At 45.4% G+C, this 19,886-nt stretch overlaps 1 protein-coding gene across 2 annotated transcripts in view; it reads right to left on the bottom strand.

Annotated features, from left to right (window-relative positions):
- Positions 1–15,805, bottom strand: part of GYS2 (glycogen synthase 2) — a 184,238-nt gene extending 168,433 nt beyond the window's left edge. The window contains exons 1-4 of one of the 2 annotated variants that reach the window (XM_082238900.1): positions 15,566–15,805; positions 15,227–15,473; positions 3,803–3,984; positions 1,649–1,840 (exon numbers count right to left, since the gene is read on the bottom strand). In XM_082238900.1, the coding sequence (XP_082095026.1) occupies positions 1,649–1,840; positions 3,803–3,984; positions 15,227–15,347 (495 nt within the window). In that variant the 5' untranslated portion in view covers positions 15,348–15,473; positions 15,566–15,805. Of the gene's footprint in view, positions 1–1,648; positions 1,841–3,802; positions 3,985–15,226 lie in introns of both variants that reach the window. The other variant, XM_082238899.1, reaches the window with a different exon arrangement.
- Between the last annotated feature and the right edge of the window lie 4,081 nt (positions 15,806–19,886).

Below are 19,886 nucleotides of genomic sequence, written 5' to 3'. Positions count from 1 at the left end.
GAAGTCGAACGGAATCCGTTCTGGAAGTCCGTTCAACTTCCAAAACGATCAGGAACCAAAGCGCGGCTTCTGATTGGCTGCAGGAAGCTCCTGCAGCCAATCAGAAGCCACAGAAGCCGCGATGGACATTTGGGTTCCAAAGAACATTTGCAAACCGGAACTCTCACTTCTGGGTTTGCAACATTCGGGAGCTAAAACGTTCATCTTGCAAAGCTTTCGACTTCCGAGGTACGACTGCACTTCAAAGTAATGGGGTTGTATCAGATACTAGACATACTTAGAGGAGACCCAATAAAATGAATGGGCATGGCTAACTTAGGTTCCTGAATTTCACTAGGTCTAACGTGAGTATAACTTAGTTGGATGCAACACTAAGTTTAGGCACTAGTACATAGATTTGTAGAATCGTCTCTTTGGTAGTAACAATACAAGAATAATATATTTTAAAACTATTTGCTATCCTTTCATGACACCCAAAATCAGCTGCCTGAGATGAAAAGGGCCTTTTTGCCATAGGAGCCCAGCTTGCTTCTGAATGTGGCAGAATCTGTAGAAGGACCTCAGACTGCGGCCTTACTTGCCACGCTGTTTTGCTCCGGGGGAAGACAGACCTTCAGAAAAATAGTCTGGTTCCTAACCAGATGTTGTTGGACTTCCACACCCATCATGCCTTGCTCATGCTGGCTGGGAATGATCACCCGTGTCATAATAAATAATTCTTGGCTGCAATATGTCCAGGAATTCCCAGACATATCCAGGATTTGACCATTGGAATTAGCATCTGGGCAGAATCTCCAAAGATTGGCAAAAATGTCTGGGGAAAGCTGGGTGTATGGCAACCCATGTCGGAAGTGGGGTTTTTTTTTGCCAAATTTCCTTTAAAAATAGCTCTAAAACCTCAATATTTTTTGGAGATTTTACAAAAAACCACATTCAAGAACTTTGCCCCCTCCCCCACATAATAAAAGCTCAGAAAAGCTCAACAAGTTTTGTGTCCAGATTTTCCACTCTTTGAAATATGGCAACCCTAAATAGGTTGAGTTATTTTAAATGTTAAAATCGTCACAGCAACAGAGCTTCAGGTTTGAAAGGTATGGTTTCCTCTGTTAACCTCTTTGATACTGTTGAAATATTGGCTCCAAAAGCTGATATATATTTGCATGACCACCAGATATGTCTGAAGCCTGACATTTTGTCGGAGACATATGTCTCCAACAACTACAAATCTGAATGAAGGAGCATCTCCACCCCCATCATTCTGCCCAGACACTGAGGTCCAGCTCCGAGAGCCTTCAGGCCGTTCCCTCACTGCGAGAAACCAAGTTACAGGAAACAAGGCAGAGGGCCTTCTCGGTAGTGGCACCCGCCCTGTGGAACGCCCTCCCACCAGATGTCAAAGAGAAGAGCAACTACCAGACTTTTAGAAGACATCTGAAGGCAGCCCTGTTTAGGGAAGCTTTTAATGTTTAACAGACCACTGTATTTTAATATTTTGTTGGAAGCCGCCCAGAGTGGCTAGGGAAACCCAGCCAGATGGACGGGGTATAAATAAAACATTATTATTATTATTATTATTATTATTATTATTATTATTATTATTATTAGCATATGATGTACATGGTGCAATGTGCAAACCTTAGCACACTACCTCTTTGAAGAACCAGGCAGTTAGCGACCCAAAGATAAGCACATCATTCGCTTCTCGGTCGTGGTAAGGAATTCCAATCTGGCTGGCGTCCCAGAACTCCCCTTTCCACCTGTCCAAATTCCAAGCCGCTGATCCTATATCGAACAGCACCACATACGGACTCCCTTCTATCAGCCACCTGCCAAAATACACCTGATAAAAGGGAGAAATAAATGTTAGGGTTAATCCACCATGTTGGCACATAAAAATAAAATAAAAAAGAAGTGTGCAGTGCCAGATTACCATTAAATAGGCAGAGTAGGCACAAGTCTATGGGACCCATGGTTTCTAGGGACTCCGCAACCACAGTTCAAAATAATATTGATTTGATCTTGTGCAATAAAATTGGTGGATTTAAATTATTGGTTGGTAAAATCCAAAATAGGGACGCGGGTGGAGCTGTGGTCTAAACCACTGAGCCTAGAACTTGCCGATCGGAAGATCAGCGGTTTGAATCCTCGAGACGGGCTGAGCTCTGCTCCTGCACACCTAGCAGTTTGAAAGCACGTCAAGTGCAAGTAGATAAATAGGTACCACTCTGGCGGGAAGGTAAACGGCGTTTCCGTGCGCCGCTCTGGTTCGCCAGAAGCGGCTTAGCCATGCTGGCCACATGACCTGGAAGCTGTACGCTGGCTCCCTCGGCCAGAAAAGCGAGATGAGCGCGCAACCCCAGAGTCGGCCACGACTGGACCTGACGGTCAGGGGTACCTTTACCTTTACCTAAAATCCAAAATGTATTAGGAGATAATTTGCAAGCCACCCCCCCCCCAAAGATTTCAACTGCCTAGGCGCCTCTGTAGGGTTTAACTTGGCACTGAAAGTGTGCAGTTGTCAGGGGGATAGTGTAGATAACAGAGAAAAGCTCAAGTTAGTGAACATGGTGGTAGCTCAGTGAGCTTCGTGGCTCAGTTTGGGGATTTGAACCCTGGTCTCCCATGCCCCAGTCTGGCACACTAACACACATAAATATACATTATGCTTCATATAATATGATTGATAGATAGATGACAGATAGATGATAGCTAGCTAGCTAGCTAGCTAGCTAGATAGATAGATAGATGATAGATAGATAGATGATAGATAATGTGATAGGAATTTTATGGTCTTAGATATATGGTAATGTTCATAACTGCACATACATAGATCAGCACAGGAAAGCCAACCTGGAACCATTTTGACTCCTAAACTGACCAAATCCTTTCTCTGCAAGGTTAACCTGGAAAAGCCTCCCCATTGTCTCTTTCCTCACAAATCCTGTCTCAAGGATATGTCTGTTTGAATAAGGTGTGAGCCTGTGACCTGGCCCAGGAAATAAGTATTTTACCACTACAAAAGAATGGCCAGGCTCCCCAGGAAATCCAATCAAGTAACCTGCTAGACAGGAGATAAACAACAACAGGAGGAAAACAATATTAAAATTTCTGTGATGTAGGTGGGATGTATCTGAGGGGTGGTCTTAGGTTACACCCCTTCTGTGATGTATGCATAATGTTTCTGAGGGTGGTCTTGATCTAGAGGATGGGAATTTCAAAAGTCTTTATAAGCCCTTGCACAGCAATTTTGAGGGGTCCTCTTCCTCTCCTGCGTGTGAGGGGAGCACCCTGTTGCAACAGATCAATAAAGATCAAGCTTACTAGCTGCTTTGCTTCTCAATATTCTCTGGTTGGCCTCTGTTATTTTCTCCTACCAATAGGGAACCTATGTAAGGACTCTATATGGGCTCTTGGATACCCCATAAGGGAAAAGGGCATATTTTTATTTACAACAATAGATAGATAGATAGATAGATAGATAGATAGATAGATAGATAGAATTACATGCTTATCCAGCCAGGCATAGATAAGGTCATATTGTGTCTACAGAAATCTGACTGCATTATTTGGGGACTGGAAAGCCAAAGGCCGAAATCCCATTAAGCAGACTTCCAGATAAATGCACTCTTAAAACGTGTAATTGGATAAACGGGTCCCTTTCTCAAAAATAACCTGGAATGAATCGACTTTGACCGAGACCAGTATGTCAGGCAGAAAGACAAGAGCATTAGTGGAACCAGCTAATCTCCGAGTGAGTCAGCTTAGTTGCCTCAGGAAACAAAAGGAGCGAAATCCCGTTTACCTGGCACCCGCTGCTTCTCATGGATTCCATTGCCTTTTTCACGGCTCCGTTGGGAGGTTCGCAGACTTCCACCTGGGTCTTCACATTGTGCTCAAAATAAGGGCCGATGAGGAAGTAGTTTTCCCCCCATTCGTCCAGCGTGATTTTGGCTTTCGTTTGGATCACGGTGTAGATGCCACCAACTGTGAGAGGAGAAGCAAAGCTTATATTGGTTGGATGGCCATCTGTCATGGCTGCTTGAGCTGAGATCCCTGCCTTGCAGGGGGTTGGACTAGATGACCCTCGGGGTCCCTTCCAATTCTACAATTCTATAGTTTTATGTTCTGAAAGGAGTAGCCCTCACCTTCACCTCCCACAGGTCTAAGCGGCCTGTTATGGGTGAGACTATACTTACATTGTCCTAATTATATCTGGCCAGATTTCCTTTGTTAACACTATTGCTTTCACATCCTATTTGCACTGACGTATGGTGCTGGAGGAGACTCTTGAGAGTCCCATGGACTGCAAGAAGATCAAACCTATCCATTCTTAAGGTAATCAGCCCTGAGTGCTCACTGGAAGGACAGATCTTGAAGCTGAGGCTCGAATACTTTGGCCACCTCATGAGAAGAGAAGACTCCCTGGAAAAGACCCTGATGTTGGGGAAGATGGAGGGCAGAAGGAGAAGGAGACGACAGAGGACGAGATTGTTGGACAGTGTTCTCGAAGCTACCAGCATGAGCCTGACCAAACTGCTGGAGGCAGTGGAAGACAGGAGTGCCTGGCGTGCTCTGGTCCATGGGGTCACGAAGAGTTGGACATGACTAAACGACTAAACAACAACAATCCCTTCCTCCAGAGTTGGAATGATGATTCCATTTGCCAATGTTGGGAGAACCAGTCCAGACAACCATGTATTATGTGCCCAGGTCTGCCTGGGGGGTGACTTATCAGTTTAAACTTGGGCACAGCATGTAGGGACAGGGGAGAAATTCAATTCAATTTGCATTTAAAAGTCAAAGCTACCAAATTTGCACATTCTGAAACTATATGTGAGCTAAAACACAGATATCTTTTAAATTCACGCTACTCGTGAGTTTGGCAATGCAGTTCTTCAGCAAAGCAATTGTCATAGGAACACACCGGCCAGTAATCACACAGTTCAAAGATGAAGTTAGGAAAACATAACCTCCACAGACTTGGCTGAGTGTCAGGCCTAATGAGCAGGGCAGCTCATTTCCAGTGGTCTACCTCCATGAAGCAATGACAAACCTAGATAGCATCTTAAAAAGCAGAGACATCACCTTGCCAACAAAGGTCCGTATAGTTAAAGCTATGGTATTCCCAGTAGTGATGTATGGAAGTGAAAGCTGGACCATAAAGAAGGCTGATCGCTGAAGAATGGATGCTTTTGAATTACGGTGCTGGAAGAGACTCCTATGAGAGTTCTATGGACTGCAAGAAGATCAAACCTCTCCATTCTGAAGGAAATCAGCCCTGAGTGCTCACTGGAAGGACAGATCCTGAAGCTGAGGCTCCAATACTTTGGCACCTCATGAGAAGAGAAGACTCCCTGGAAAAGACCCTGATGCTGGGAAAGATTGAGAGCACAGGGAGAAGGGGACGACAGAGGACGAGATGGTTGGGCAGTGTTCTCGAAGCTACCAGCATGAGCTTGACCAAACTGCGGGAGGCAGTGGAAGACAGGAGTGCCTGGCATGCTCTGGTCCATGGGGTCATGAAGAGTCAGACACAACTAAACGACTAAACAACAACAACAACCTCTATGAAAATCTGTTGCTGAACGCCACTGCCTCCCCACCAGGTTTTCCCAAGCAATCAGAGACTGCACCTGTGTGCAGCCAACCTCTCCTCTGCCCTCTTCATGCCTCTTCTGGGGAGGAAAGCTGGCAGCAGGAGACACCTGTGACTTTTCACCAAGCCTGGCTCCTCTGTGCCTCTTGACTTCTCACCCTCCTACTTCAGCTTCTGCCTCTGATTCTGAACTTGTCTCTCCCACAGACTCTCAGCCCAGTTACCACTAAGCCCAGTTACCTCTTCAGCTTCCATCACCTCCTCGTCCCAGTCTTCACCTTTTTCTCCCTCTGACCCTTCACCATTGACCCACCACCAAGGCAAGAAGGCTCAGAGCCAGGGGAAAGTGTGGGGCAGCAATTGCTTGATGTAACATTATATCACTTTCCCACAAAACAGATCAGAATGAATGCTCAGTGAACAGCTGGCACCGTCTAACCTTCCCACTAGCGTCGTGCAAACAAATCAAGATGACAGTCAGTAAACAGGTAACCTGGAAGCAGCCCCAGGCTCTCCTCTCGCCGTCCCTCCACACATAAACAGAGGCATATTTCCCCTTAACATTCCCGTCTCTGTCTGCACCCCTTCACAACACTTCTGACCCCTGTTGGCCCTGTTCTGTTGGGGTCCATACCTTACAAGGAAGCTTGTTCACACATTACACTGAAGAAATGTGAAAGTGTTTGCGTGAAAGTATTGTATACTTGTTTATCTGCATGGGTCAGCTGTTGTGCACACAGGGTTCACAGCCTGCACACCCTCTGAGCATCGAGTGTGAATAACAGTATGCATGTACAGCTCAATTATGTGGATTCTATACATTCTTACCTTGGTTCTGGAACGCCTTGTGGCTTGAACATTTTGTCTCCCAAACGCCGCAAACCCAGAAGTGAGCGTTCCGGTTTGTGAACGTTTTTTGGAAGTCGAACGGACTTCTGGAATGGATTCTGTTCCAGAACCAAGGCACACTGTACTTGTTCAGTGTTACCATACAGTCCAATGTTCCTGAGATGGAATTATGGATATTCCATTCTACACCAGTGCCCCCCTCACACTGCCAATGAACTATGGGGAAAAGGCAGGGCTGGTGAGCTGCCCCAGTGGCTGATACCAAGAGGCGTATTTAACAATAGGTAAAGGAACCCCTGCCCGTATGGGCCAGTCTTGCCAGACTCTAGGGTTGTGCGCCCATCTCACTCAAGAGGCCGGGGGCCAGCGCTGTCCGGAGACATTTCCGGGTCACGTGGCCAGCGTGACGAAGCTGCATCTGGCGAGCCAGAGCCGCACACGGAAACACCGTTTACCTTCCTGCTAGTAAGCGGTCCCTATTTATCTACTTGCACCCGGGGGTGCTTTCGAACTGCTAGGTTGGCAGGCGCTGGGACCGAACGACGGGAGCACACCCTGTTGCGGGGATTCGAACCGCCAACCTTTTGATCGGCAAGCCCTAGGCGCTGAGGCTTTTACCCACAGCGCCACCTGCGTCCCGCGTTTAACAATACTGTACCGGCAAATCATAGAATTATAGAATTGGTAGGGATCCCAAGAGTCATCTGGTCCAACCCCCTGCAATGCAGGGATTTCAGCTAAAGCATCCATGACAAGTGGCCATCCAACCTCTGCTTAAAAACCTCAAAGGAAGGAGAGTCCATAACCTCCCGAGGGAGACCGTTCCACTCTCGAACAACTCTTACTGTCTTACTCTTACTTACAGTTCTTCCTGATATTTAGTAGGAAACTCCTTGTCACTTGAAGCCATTGGTTTGAGTCCTGCCCTCTGGAGCAGGATAAAATAACAACAACAACAACAACAATTTATTATTTATACCCCACCCATCTGGCTGAGTTTCCCCAGCCACTCTGTGCGGCTCCCAATCAAGTGTTAAAAACAATACAGCATTAAATATTAAAAACTTCCCTAAACAGGGCTGCCTTCAGATGTCTTTTAAAAATAAGATAGCTGCTTATTTCCTTGACATCTGGTGGGAGGGCGTTCCACAGGGTGGGTGCCACTACTGAGAAGGCCCTCTGTCTGGTTCCCTATAATCTCACTTCTCGCAATGAGGGAACCGTCAGAAGGCCCTCGACACTGGACCTCAGTGTTTGGGAAGAATGATGGGGGTGGAGACGCTCCTTCAGGTATACCGGGCCGAGGCTATTTTGGGCTTTAAAGGTCAGCACCAACACTTTGAATTGTGCTCGGAAACGTACTGGGAGCCAATGCATATCTCTCAGGACTGGTATTATGTGGCCACTCCCAGTCACCAGTCTAACTGCTGAATTCTGGATTAATTGCAGTTTCCGAGTCACCTTCAAAGGTAGCCCCACGTGCCATCTTTCATGTGACTGCCCCAAGACACTCAACGATGGCCTCCACGTCTCTTCTCAGCCTCCTCCCTTCCAGACCAGCTCCCCCAAACATTCCTCATAACGTCTTGGTTATCCGCAGGAACTTTAGATGATAAAACCGTGAGGCTTCCATCAGCCCACCTTGGGTACCAGAGGAGGCACCCATGCCAGATGTTTACAAGGTACCAGCAGCGTAGTCTCTCTGGTCAGCAGCTCTGACCATTGAAGGGCTCCTGTGTGCGTATGTGAGCCAGACCCCTTAGGCTGTTCCTGCCGCCGCCACCATTGCTGTTGTCAGATGCGTTGAGCAGTACCAGCTGGGGGAGCTGAGGAGAACTGTGGCAGTAGCTGGCGTCCCAGCCCTCTCCTCCCCACGGGCCTTGCTGTGCCACCACGAGGTTTCAGGCCTTCTCCTTCCCCCGCCCTTCCCCTGCTTGCAGAACCTGGGACTCTGCATGACATACTGAGAAGTCACGATGGCTTAGGGTGGGTATAATGATATAATAATAATTTATTATTTATACCCCACCCATCTGGCTGGGTTTCCCCAGCCACTCTGGGTGGCTTCCGACAAAACACTAAAATACAATAACCTATTAAACATTAAAAGCTTCCCTAAACAGGGCTGCCTTCAGATGTGTTCTAAAAGTTTGGTAGTTATTTTTCTCTTCGACATCTGGTGGGAGGGTGTTCCACAGGGTGGGTGCCACCACCGAAAAGGCCCTCTGCCTGGTTCCCTGTAACTTGGCTTCTCGCAGTGAGGGAACCGCCAGAAGGCCCTCGGCGCTGAACCTCAGTGTCCGGACAGAACAATGGAGGCGGAGACGCTCCTTTAGGTATACAGGACCATTTAGGGCTTTTAAGGTCAGCACCAACACTTTGAATTGTACTCGGAAACGTACTGAGAGCCAGTGTAGGTCTTTCAAGACCAGTGTTATAAGGTCTCGGCGGCCGCTCCCAGTCACCAGTCTAGCTGCCTCATTCTGGATTAGTTGTAGTTTCTGGGTCACCAGTTTCCTGGTTTCCTGATGGTCCTGGCATTTTCAGGGCAGTTGGGGGCTGTGTGTTACATGTGAGCAGTCCTACTATCAGTGCACTTACTTCCTGTTTGGAGGTCTGTCTCCCCATTGCAGTCACTCCAGGAAACATGTGTCTAAATCTCCATGCGCAACATGCATTCTTCCTCAGACTGAGACACTGGGGTGAAATGGCCTTGGAGACCCCCAAAGCAGCACCATTGGACACTTTGCTATGGCCATCTAAACAATATTTGCAGACATGGCAACCTCACAGTAGCTCAGGCACCCTCTGCTACCAACTTAGACTGTGGCATTGTGGTGGCAGGGAAGGTGTGAGCGGGCCCTGGGTGGCCTTGGGAAGGTTGGGAGGCACCGATCCGCCACTCCTCCCGGTTCTGCAATTTGAGAGAAGTGTGTCAAGTTGTTTAAGGGGAGTGTCGTCCCTGAACCCAGCATCCTGTTCCCTACAATGACCAGCCAGATGCCTTTGGGAAGCTTACAAGCAGAGCACAACGGCCAACAGCCCACCTCTGCTGCTTTCCTTCCAGTATAGTGCAATGACAAACCTAGACAGCATCCTAAAAAGCAGAGACATCACCTTGCCAACAAATTCCCATATAGTTTAAGCTATGGTTTTCCCAGTAGTGATGTATGGACATGAGAGCTGGACCATCAAGAAGGCTGATCGCCAAAGAATTGATGCTTTTGAATTATGGTGCTGGAGGAGACTCTTGAGAGTCCCATGGACTGCAAGAAGATCAAACCCCTCCATTCTTCAGGAAATCAGCCCTGAGTGCTCGCTGGAAGGACAGATCCTGAAGCTGAGGCTCCAATACTTTGGCCACCTCATGAGAAGAGAAGACTCCCTGGAAAAGACCCTGATGTTGGGAAAGATGGAGGGCACAAGGAGAAGGGGACAACAGAGGACGAGATGGTTGGACAGTGTTCTCGAAGCTACCAGCATGAGTTTGACCAAACTGCGATAGGCAGTGGAAGACAGGAGTGCCTGGCGTGCTCTGGTCCATGGGGTCACGAAGAGTCGGACACGACTAAACAACTAAACAACACAAGTGCCCCTTAACCACAGCTAACATCCACAGATATCATGAAGTGAGATTATTTAAACCACCGCCCTCCCAAAGCCTGGCGCGTGGAGCAGGTCAGGTAAACAGTTACGTCTCCTTGCTCCTCTCGCCATGATTTTTCTGCTGACGCATTCCACACCCGCTGTGCCTGGTGGATCAGCTTCTGTCGTCTTATATAGCCCATGTGCCCAGCCAGAGATAGTAATCCAAATGCAGCCCCAGAGCTCAGCATCCCTAAGATGATAAAACCGGCCTTGGTCATCCCAGCACGTGGAATGCCCAGAAATGAGACTGGGAAGGAATCTCATGAGCTTCAGCTGCCCTTATTCTTTCCAAAGCAATGGTTCCTGTTTCTCGAAACCTATCCCTGCAAAGTCACTTCTGCCCCTCTATTTGTGGTTCACGGCATTTGGAAATCGGTGGGTAGGCACCTTTTAAAGTAAATATTGTTGTATTGTCCTTGGGGCAGGGGGAATTAGGGCAGCCAGAACCACCAATGACATCAGTGTAGGATTAAGCAAGTGTAACTTTATGAATTTGAGCTTGCTTTGTCCTCCTCCCTCCTGTTGCTTTTTTCCTCATGTGCTGTGTCTGCAGGTGAGCCTGCAGAAGTGATTTTTGCAAGCCACCCTGAAAGCCTTCTTGGCTAAAAGGCCATGATAAAAATACAAAGCAGACTTTCCCCAACACAACACATTTTTGGATGTCATCTTCATTAGTTATATACATTTTAATGCACACTTTACCACAATCTATCTATTTTTTTGGTGCACATTACTTGGCTGAGGAACCGCACAACAAAATTCAGAAAACTGAATTTCCAAGGACGTGTTTTGGTTGCGAATTGTTCTGGAAAGAGTGAATTGGGTACGTTCTCCTTTAAATGTCAGACAATGGAGTGTGCCTCCAGGGTGAAGTCAAATTGCTGAGGAAGTAACATGCACAAAAGTGGATATACTAGGGTAAAGTGTGCTGAAAGAAATACACAGATTGGTGAAAACAGCGTGCAAAAATGTATTGTGTAAGGAAAAATTGCTTCACGAAGATGTGCATCTAGGGTAAAAGTTGAATACAAAGATGTGCGATTTAGGAGAACTCCACAGTATAAAATGCTGATGGATTTTCATGAGGACTTGCTTAAAAAAAAAAAGTGATGCAGAAATTAGGAGAGCTCTTTTCACTTGTCCTAAATTATGCATCACTTAAAAAAAAGGAACTCCTCATGAAAATTCACCAGCATTTTACAGTGCCCCACTGCAGCCTCTATAACATACCCACAAGCCCCATTCATCTCTGTGATTTAGTGGGAGACACCCAGGCTAAAGGCCTCTCATTTATGGCAAGTTTAAAACAAAACCCCAAAATCCACCATCAAGGAAGCTTGATCCCAACATGTCTATGCCAATGGCGCAGTTCATAGCAATGGCAGACCCACTGATTCCTGATCACCTTTGGCAGGCCCCAGGTAAACCAATTCTGCTCCTCTTCTCCTATATATAACACAGGTAAGTCAAACCTCTCATTTCCTCCTTATATACATGGCTAATTCTTGTTGCTTTTGCTCAACATACAGTATGCACAGGGAGCCCGCAACTTGCTCAGTGGTCATGCCTGAAGCGAAAATTGCCTATAGTCAAAACACATTGGGTGCAATGGCAGGTGAGATTGCTAATGTCTTCCCCCCACAGATGCCTGCCCCTTTCCACCCCCTTTGACTTTTTTAAAAATTATGTTTTGCCAAGTACGTAAAGCTGAATGAGCGCAAGTTAAATGAGTGTAAATTGCAGCCTTACTGCACTCCTGTCAAGTTGCCTGTGTGCTTGATTGCTTCCTGCTCAACCTATATATATTGCCACTTATTATCTATATATTAACACTTATATTCCTGCATTTCAGGGGGTTGGACGAGATGAATTCTACAATTCAATGATTCTATGATCACAAAGAGCATCGTAAGTCCCCAATACGTTTTCATTTTGTTTTTCGGTCTCCAGCACTACTGGGAAGAATTTCAACCCTCGACAATGTGTTTTCAGAGACCAGCCTAATATTTGTCCTCCTGCGGGTTAAGATTTCAGTTTTTACAAATGACTCTCTCAGCTGAAATCTTTACCTTTAGCCACACACAGAGAACAAGAGGGGAGGTCAATCATTTACTCATTGTAACTCATTTACACTATGGCATTGGGGGGGTCGTTCCCTAGCTGGGCTCTGCATGTTTTGTGGAATACAAACAATGCCCTGGCCTTTGAAACATGCAGCTACATCATAAAGAGAACATCTCTTTATAACTTTTCTAAGGAGCTGGAGGAAATGCCCATGAAGCCCATCATTTATTCTCACAGCCCAGGGTTTACCTATTACGCTTTTGTGTCGCAGCACGGATTTGAACTCGGGTCTCTGCCCAGAACGCTGCACCAGAATGGCTCCTAGTAGCATCCGTTACATTTTAAAAAAGAATTGTTAAGGGCACAGGTCTCCACCAGGAAAAAAGACAGAGGCAACACAACTGTACTGAGACGATGCAAAATTCAGCTTGCGTGTCTCAAGTGTGATATAATTTGGGTGCCTTTCTAGGATGCAAAACCAGGTTTGATTCACTCACAGGTTGAAGCAAAAACAAGCCCTTCAAACGTACCCTTCATCACCCATTAGCAACCCGGAGGCCAAACCCATTCAAGCTGAAATTATCATTTGCGAATATTCTAAGCTCGCCAACACTTGCAATTTTTGCCATTCTGAGTTTGGAATTTATAAATTCAAATCTTTGTGGTTGCACTGCATGCAGCTCACTTGCCCTCTGTGGTGAAATATTAAATACAGTTGCATGTCATCTGTCAGATGCTATATGACTGTTCTCCAGTGTTCTCAGTTTTTGAAGTAAAATACAATGCCAAATACTATAGATATCAAATATTCACTGATATGCCCCAAAATGTGAAATATTCAGGGAAAATATGGAGGTTTAGCAGCACAAAACATTTTGGGAAGCAGGAGAAATCAGGGGAACAAATTTGGGGAAATTGGGGGAATAAATTTGTTTCACTTCTAATTCCAAGCATCCAAGAAAAATGAGAACAAGTGGCAAAGCAGAATTGTAGATGATGGCAAGATTGGGAGCAGCTACTTTTATCCTTCAGAAAGAAGGGAAATGCCTCAAGAGAACATAGTTTTTAAGCCTAGCATCCGCCATGCAACTATTAGAGTGGCACAAATTGCACATCTTTTTCTTATCATAGTAAAGGCTTAAGCTGAGTTTTCGGTTAGGTTGATATGCAGATTCTCTAACAGATGTCAGAATTGTGGTTCATTGCTTCTCTGAAAACCTTTGAAATATGGTGAGTCACAGAGAGTTCCTATATGTGGCAATTCCAAAGACCTGCTTGCCACGAGGGATGGGCATGTATGTCAAATTTGGTTCCTCTCAGTTTCTCATTTCCCCTCTCTTCTGTTCTCCGCATTCCCACATCCCATTTCACCCCCCAAAAAATCCTCATGAAAATTCGTTGTTTTAGTGTGATTTTGCTCCTAAAAGACACATTTTTGTATGCAATTTACACATTTCTGCAAAGCAATTCCCCCTAATATCATGCATTTTTATATACTGTATTCACGAATATATACATTATCATTTTTTTTGCACAAGCTCCTTTTGTTCACATTACATTTTACAAATAAGGAGAAGTGCAAAAATCCAAGGATCATCATGCTTCAGTTTTTTGTAGTGTTTCGGAACGTGCAAATCGGGGAGGTTCACCTTTAAGCGCAACCCAAATTGGATTTCTTTCCCCATCCCTACTTGCCGTGCCAAAGTTTTAACTGAAAAATCACCTGAAGCGGACCTTGGTGCATAACAAATGGCTGTCTGAACTGGTTCTGAACTGGCAAATTCAACAATCACTCCAACTCTGAAATGCAGAGATGGACTAATGGATGCAAATAGGAAAGCGTCTTAATGTGGCGACACAGTGAAAGCAATCGTGTTAAGAGTGGAAATCTCGCCAAATAAATTTAGGAGGACAAAATAAGTGCAGTCAGACTCCTAACAGACAGATACTTCTATGTTAATAGCAGATCTTAACAGAATCAAAAGCCACCAGCATCTGAACCTGTTTCCAAATTCTAGCATCCCACACAAGCAGAGCAGAAAGTTACCTTTGTGCTAGAATTGAAACAAAATTGAGGAATGTAGGAAGGCAGAAGCCTCAGTAAAATATTCACCAGATTATTCACCTGTCTTCCCAATCATGGGCAATGTGGTTCCTTTTCATATAAGTGAAGGAAGGGAATAAACACTAAAGTAATGCATTCAATACTTATCACTTGAAAATGGATCACCAAGATGGGAAATTCTTTCAAGGTATGTCCCCCCCAAACATCTAGAAGGTAAAATTTCAGGGAAGGGGCTTGCAATGTTCTCAGTTTCTTTCTTTTTTTAAATGGTGGTGATTTCCAATTTGTACTCCAATTTGTTCAAAATTCACCAGCTCGGCTACACTCTGGGAATGAACGAAATATATTTCTGCTGAGAATCCCATGGATTGAACGAGAATGTTCAAGCGGGTTAAAGCTCTAACCTGTTTGCAAAAACTGCAACACAAAGCGATTCACAGTGGGCTATATGTGCCCATCTCATGCCACGCTTCCTGCAAAGAAATGCACACCTGTTCCTTGACTCCTTATCTTTACGAAAGGATGGACTACTCTTAAAATAACCTTTGGCTTCTCCAGTTCTTAATGAATAAAAACATTAATTAATATTTTAACTGTGTTTCTCCAACCCTTAATTTATAACATGTAGGGTTGCAGCTTCAGCCCGGAATATATAAACTTTGTTTTTCCAATACCTTAATTAAAAGCATATGAGGATGAGGCTTCAAGCTGGAATTTGAAAGGTTTCTGCTCTGCTGTGCTGTGTTTTTAACCACGGTGTTTGAAACGCTCTTGTCGATTTCTGCATTATATTTGGCAGTTTGGGTTTAATTTTCATGGTTTCGTGATATTATATAGCCCATCATTGGATAAGTAACAATGAGGTCTGGAACACTTTTTAAAGACACGCAAATAAAGATTGGAACCCCAATTCTACCTCCCCGGATTCCAGTGCTAAGGCAACCAGAAGTAAAATACGACCCGTAGCTCACAGGGAGATGATGAAGAAGAGGAGGAGTACAAACCTTTATTAGTCACTTCCCAAGCCACTTCGAAGAGTAATAAATCCTCCACTGGGAGATCTTCATCTTCCCACTGCGGAAGCCCATTGAGAGAGGTGACGGAGAGCGATCGTACCAGAGGCATTGGTGATGCTGGGGCTATTGCTTGGGTTACACGGCACAACTCAGTCCTTGCAGCCTTTATGCCTTTTTTTAAAAAAAGATGATATTTTCCTCCTGCTGCTGGCAGAATCTCCTTGTTTAGCACCGCCTGAAAACAAAGCCCAAAGAGGTTTCAAGAAGAAGCGAAACTTGCCCAGGGAGCTTGACGGCTAATGAGTTTTAGAAAACGGCCTGACCCACCAGCCTTTAAATTGGCTCAGCAAAATCCCCCAGGCTTGTCCGAAGAGGCTTCTGCTGCTGCTGCTGTTATTGCTGGCTGGAAGGGGGAGGGGGCGAAATCCAAGCTGTCCGGCAAGGGCAAGAACGGGCCCCAGATCAGTAGTAAAGAATTGCCACCGGACTCATCGCTCAGCATTCCTGAAAGCCCCCAGACTCAGGAATAAGCCAAAGGGCTGTGAATTGCCTTAAGCCAATCCCTGGGGGGGGGGAGGTGCCTGCCTTAAAGCCACCCAGTTGGAGCCCTGCCCAATTTTCCAGAGAGGCACGAGGAGAAATCCCAGATCAAAACTCTTCCCAGAGGTGTGGGATGTTCTGCACTTCAGCGACCATTTATTTTATTTTTTATTTCCCCCCTTTTATTTTTTAAGAGAAGAATAATACTTTATTTCGAATTCAACAATAGCAAAGGAAAAAAACCACAGCAATTGTCACATCAATTCATTACAATTCACCGATTTTAACAAGATATAAATAGTAATAGAAAAATTACACAACATCACTTTTGACTTACTGAAGTTTCCGTATTACACTTTTATCTCTTTATCTCCTTCTTAACAAATCAAAAAGAGGAAGACCAAGACACAAAAAAAGAGAAAAGGAAGAAGAAAAAGGGGAGGGAAAGGGGGAGGTAAGGAAAAAAGAAAGAAAGGGGGAGGAAACAAAACAAAATAAACACATTTGACTTTCGATTAGACTCACTGTATTATTATTTCTACCATTTCTACTATTTTTTCACCCACAGTTCGAAATTATTCTATTACTTTCTTTGTTTTCGTCTGCACTTCAGCGATCAAAGATAAACCTACATCCCAGGCCGAGGCAAGGGGGATTTGAATGCATTCTGCAAATCAAGCTGCTACAAATATATTTGCCATCTTGGCATGATTTATCCTGATTATGGTAGACATTAAAGGTAAAGGGACCCCTGACCATTAGGTCCAGTCGCAGATGACTCTGGGGTTGCAGCGCTCATCTCACTGTATTGGCCAAGGGAGCTGGCGTACAGCCTCCGGGTCATGTGGCCAGCATGACTAAGCTGCTTCTGGCGAACCAGAGCAGCGCACGGAAACGCCGTTTACCTTCCTGCCGGAGCGGTACCTATTGATCTACTTGCACTTTGATGTGCTTTTGAACTGCTAGGTTGGCAGGAGCAGGGACCGAGCAACGGGAGCTCACCCCGTCGCGGGGATTTGAACCGCCAACCTTCTGATTGGGAAGCCCTAGGCTCTGTGGTTTAACCCACAGCGCCACCCACGTGGAAGAGTACCATCCCTGAAATCAAGTCTTCACCAGCCTGGTTCCTTCCAGATGTTTTGAATGACAACTCAGACTGATAGGAGTTGTCATCTACAACATCTAGAGGAAACCAGGTTGGCAAAAGCCACCTTAGATACATTTCCATACACTGCCAGGATCCGGCCGTCAGAAGCAGTGTCCTGGTGGGAATCACTGGAATGTCCAGGAAAATCCAGGTGTAGATTTTGGTGAATTTCCTGTAAAATAAATCAAAAACTTCTCTCTTTTTTGAGATTATGCATGAAAAGCTCAAAAACCTTTGTGTTCAGATTTTCACTGATTGAAATTTGGCAACCCTATCTTAGATCATCCACAACTAGCAAGCTAAATGAAGAGGGGTCCCTCTAGCGGACAATGGATGTGAAATAATATTTTCTTTGACTCTCAACATACGTAGTATAGTTTTTTGTTTTGTTTTTAAGTGTGCATATATTTAGGACACAAACTAGAAATCAAGGACTGTATCTCCTGATCCTAAATAATAAATAAATAAAAACATATGAAGAGGTGAGAGGGAGAGGATTGGATTGGATTTGGTAAATGACGTTGGGTCTGTGGGGCTAAACCTTTCTTTCTATTTTCTTTTATGTATTTATTACCCAAGGAGCTCAAGGTAGCAAATATGGATCTCCTCCTCCTCATTTCCTCTGACGACAGTTCGGAAACTTCAGCTAGTGCAGAATTTAGCAGTCGGGTTGCTCACTGGAGCAAGACGGTTTGAGCATATTACTCTGATCCTGGTATAGCTGCACTGGCTACCACTTAGTTTCCGGGCCCAATTCAAAGTGTTGGTTTTGATCTATAAAGCCTTAAATGACTCAGGACCGCAATACCTCAAGGACCACCTCTTTCCATATGAACATTACCCGGACCCTGAGATAATCTTCTGAGGCCCTCCTTCGTGTGCCTCCTCCTCGAGAGGTCTGGAGGGTGGCAACACGAGAACAGGGCCTTCTCTGCAGTGGCTCCCTGTCTGTGGAATGCTCTCCCCAGGGAAGTTCACCTGGCGCCCTCATTATACAGCTTCAGGCACCAGGCAAAATCGTTCCTTTTTAACCAGGCCTTTGGTTGACCTGACTGACATCCTATACCCTTTTAAAATGTGGCTCTTGGGGGGGGTGTTATTGGGTTGTTGTTTTTATTTTGATTATATATATATATTGTTGTTTTTATGTTTATCTTTTCTGTGAACCACCCTGAGACCTCCGGGTATAGGATGATATATTAACAACAATAACAACAACAACAATTTCCCCTCACAACAACCCTGCGGTAGGTTAGGCTGAGAGACTGTGACTGGTCCAAAGCCACCCCATGAGTTTTATGGCCGAGTGGGGATTCAAACTCTGGTCTCCCAGCTCCGAGCCCAACACTCTAACCACTAGGTTACACAGCATTTCCATCAAGAAAATTCCCTACGTGAAGATCCTATCATCCATGTTGGTTGGGGCGGGGGAGAAGACGTATAGTATAGCTACCAGGCCCTCTCCCCTCAAGTACTGTGTGTGGGGAACAGGAGACGGGTGGGTGTGGAGACTCCCTGGTCCTGAATGGGGTAACTGTGCCCCGAAGAACCAGGTGCGTAGCCTGGGAGTCATTTTGGACTCACAGCTGTCCATGGAGGTACAGGTCAATTCTGTGTCCAGGGCAGCTGTCTACCAGCTCCATCTGGTAGGCAGGCTGAGACCCTACCTGCCCACAAACTGTCTCACCAGAGTGGTTCCAGTTACAGATAGATACAACTCACCCCTTGCCTTTTCCTGTAAGACCTATTACAGTCGTTAAGAGTCGTCAACAGGCTCATCTCAGCTATCTGCCAATCTCCCATACCCACCACCCTTCTGAGTAATACCCCTCCCCACCTTCTCACTATATAGAAGGGTCTGGCAACTTCTGTTTCAGTGTATCTGAAGAAGTGTGCATGCACACGAAAGCTCATACCAAGAACTAGCTTAGTTGGTCTTTAAGGTGCTACTGGAAGGAATTTTTTTTAAATTTTCACCAGAGTGGTGCATGCTCTGGTTATCTCTCACCTGGACTACTGCAATGCACTCTGCGTGGGACTACCTTTGAAGGTAACCCGGAAACTAAAATTAATCCAGAATGTGGCAGCTAGACTGGTGACTGGGAGCGGCCGCCGAGACCACATAACACTGGTCTTGAAAGACCTACATTGGCTCCCAGTACGTTTCCGGGCACAATTCCAAGTGTTGGTGCTGACATTAAAAGCCCTAAATGGCCTCAGCGCAGCAGACCTGAAGGAGCATCTCCACCCCCATTGTTCTGCCCAGACACTGAGGTCCAGCGCCGAGGGCCTTCTGGCAATTCCCTCACTGCGAGAAGTGAGGCTACAGGGAACCAGGCAGAGGGCCTTCTCAGTAGTGGCACCCACTCTGTGGAACGCCCTCCCACCAGATGTTGAAGAGAACAACTACCAGACTTTCAGAAGACATCTGAAGGCAGCCCTGTTTAGGGAAGCTTTTAATGTTTGATGCATTACTGTATTTTAATATTTCGTTGGAAGCCGCCCAGAGTGGCTGGGGAAGCCCAGCCAGATGGGTGGGGTATGAATAATATATTGTTGTTGTTGTTATTCTGGTGGGGAAAGCCCAAGCAGACATGAATAATAATAATAATAATAATAATAATAATAATAATAATAATCTTATTTATTATTTATGCCCTCAGCCTCCCTTTTTGGGGTTATTCTTCCTCTTAGACCACACAGCCCACTGCAGATTTTGGGTGGTGCAAGCAGCTGTCCAGCATAGGGCTGAGGGGGCAAATAATAATAATAATAATAATAATAATAATAATAATAATGCAACCTTTATTTATTTATTTATTTAGGTACCTACTCCAAGTAGGGGGGGGCACCAATTCTGTCCTTGCTCAGTGCGCCATATTACCATCCTCTCTATAAAGGTAGGTCACGCAGGTACCCTTGTTGCAAAATGCATAAGAAAACACATCAAGGGTTTTCATT

This window comes from Podarcis vaucheri (assembly GCF_965113315.1).
Source record: "Podarcis vaucheri genome assembly, chromosome: 10".
NCBI classification, from domain to species: Eukaryota; Metazoa; Chordata; class Lepidosauria; order Squamata; family Lacertidae; genus Podarcis; species Podarcis vaucheri.
This window is presented reverse-complemented; position numbering and strand designations above follow the sequence as displayed.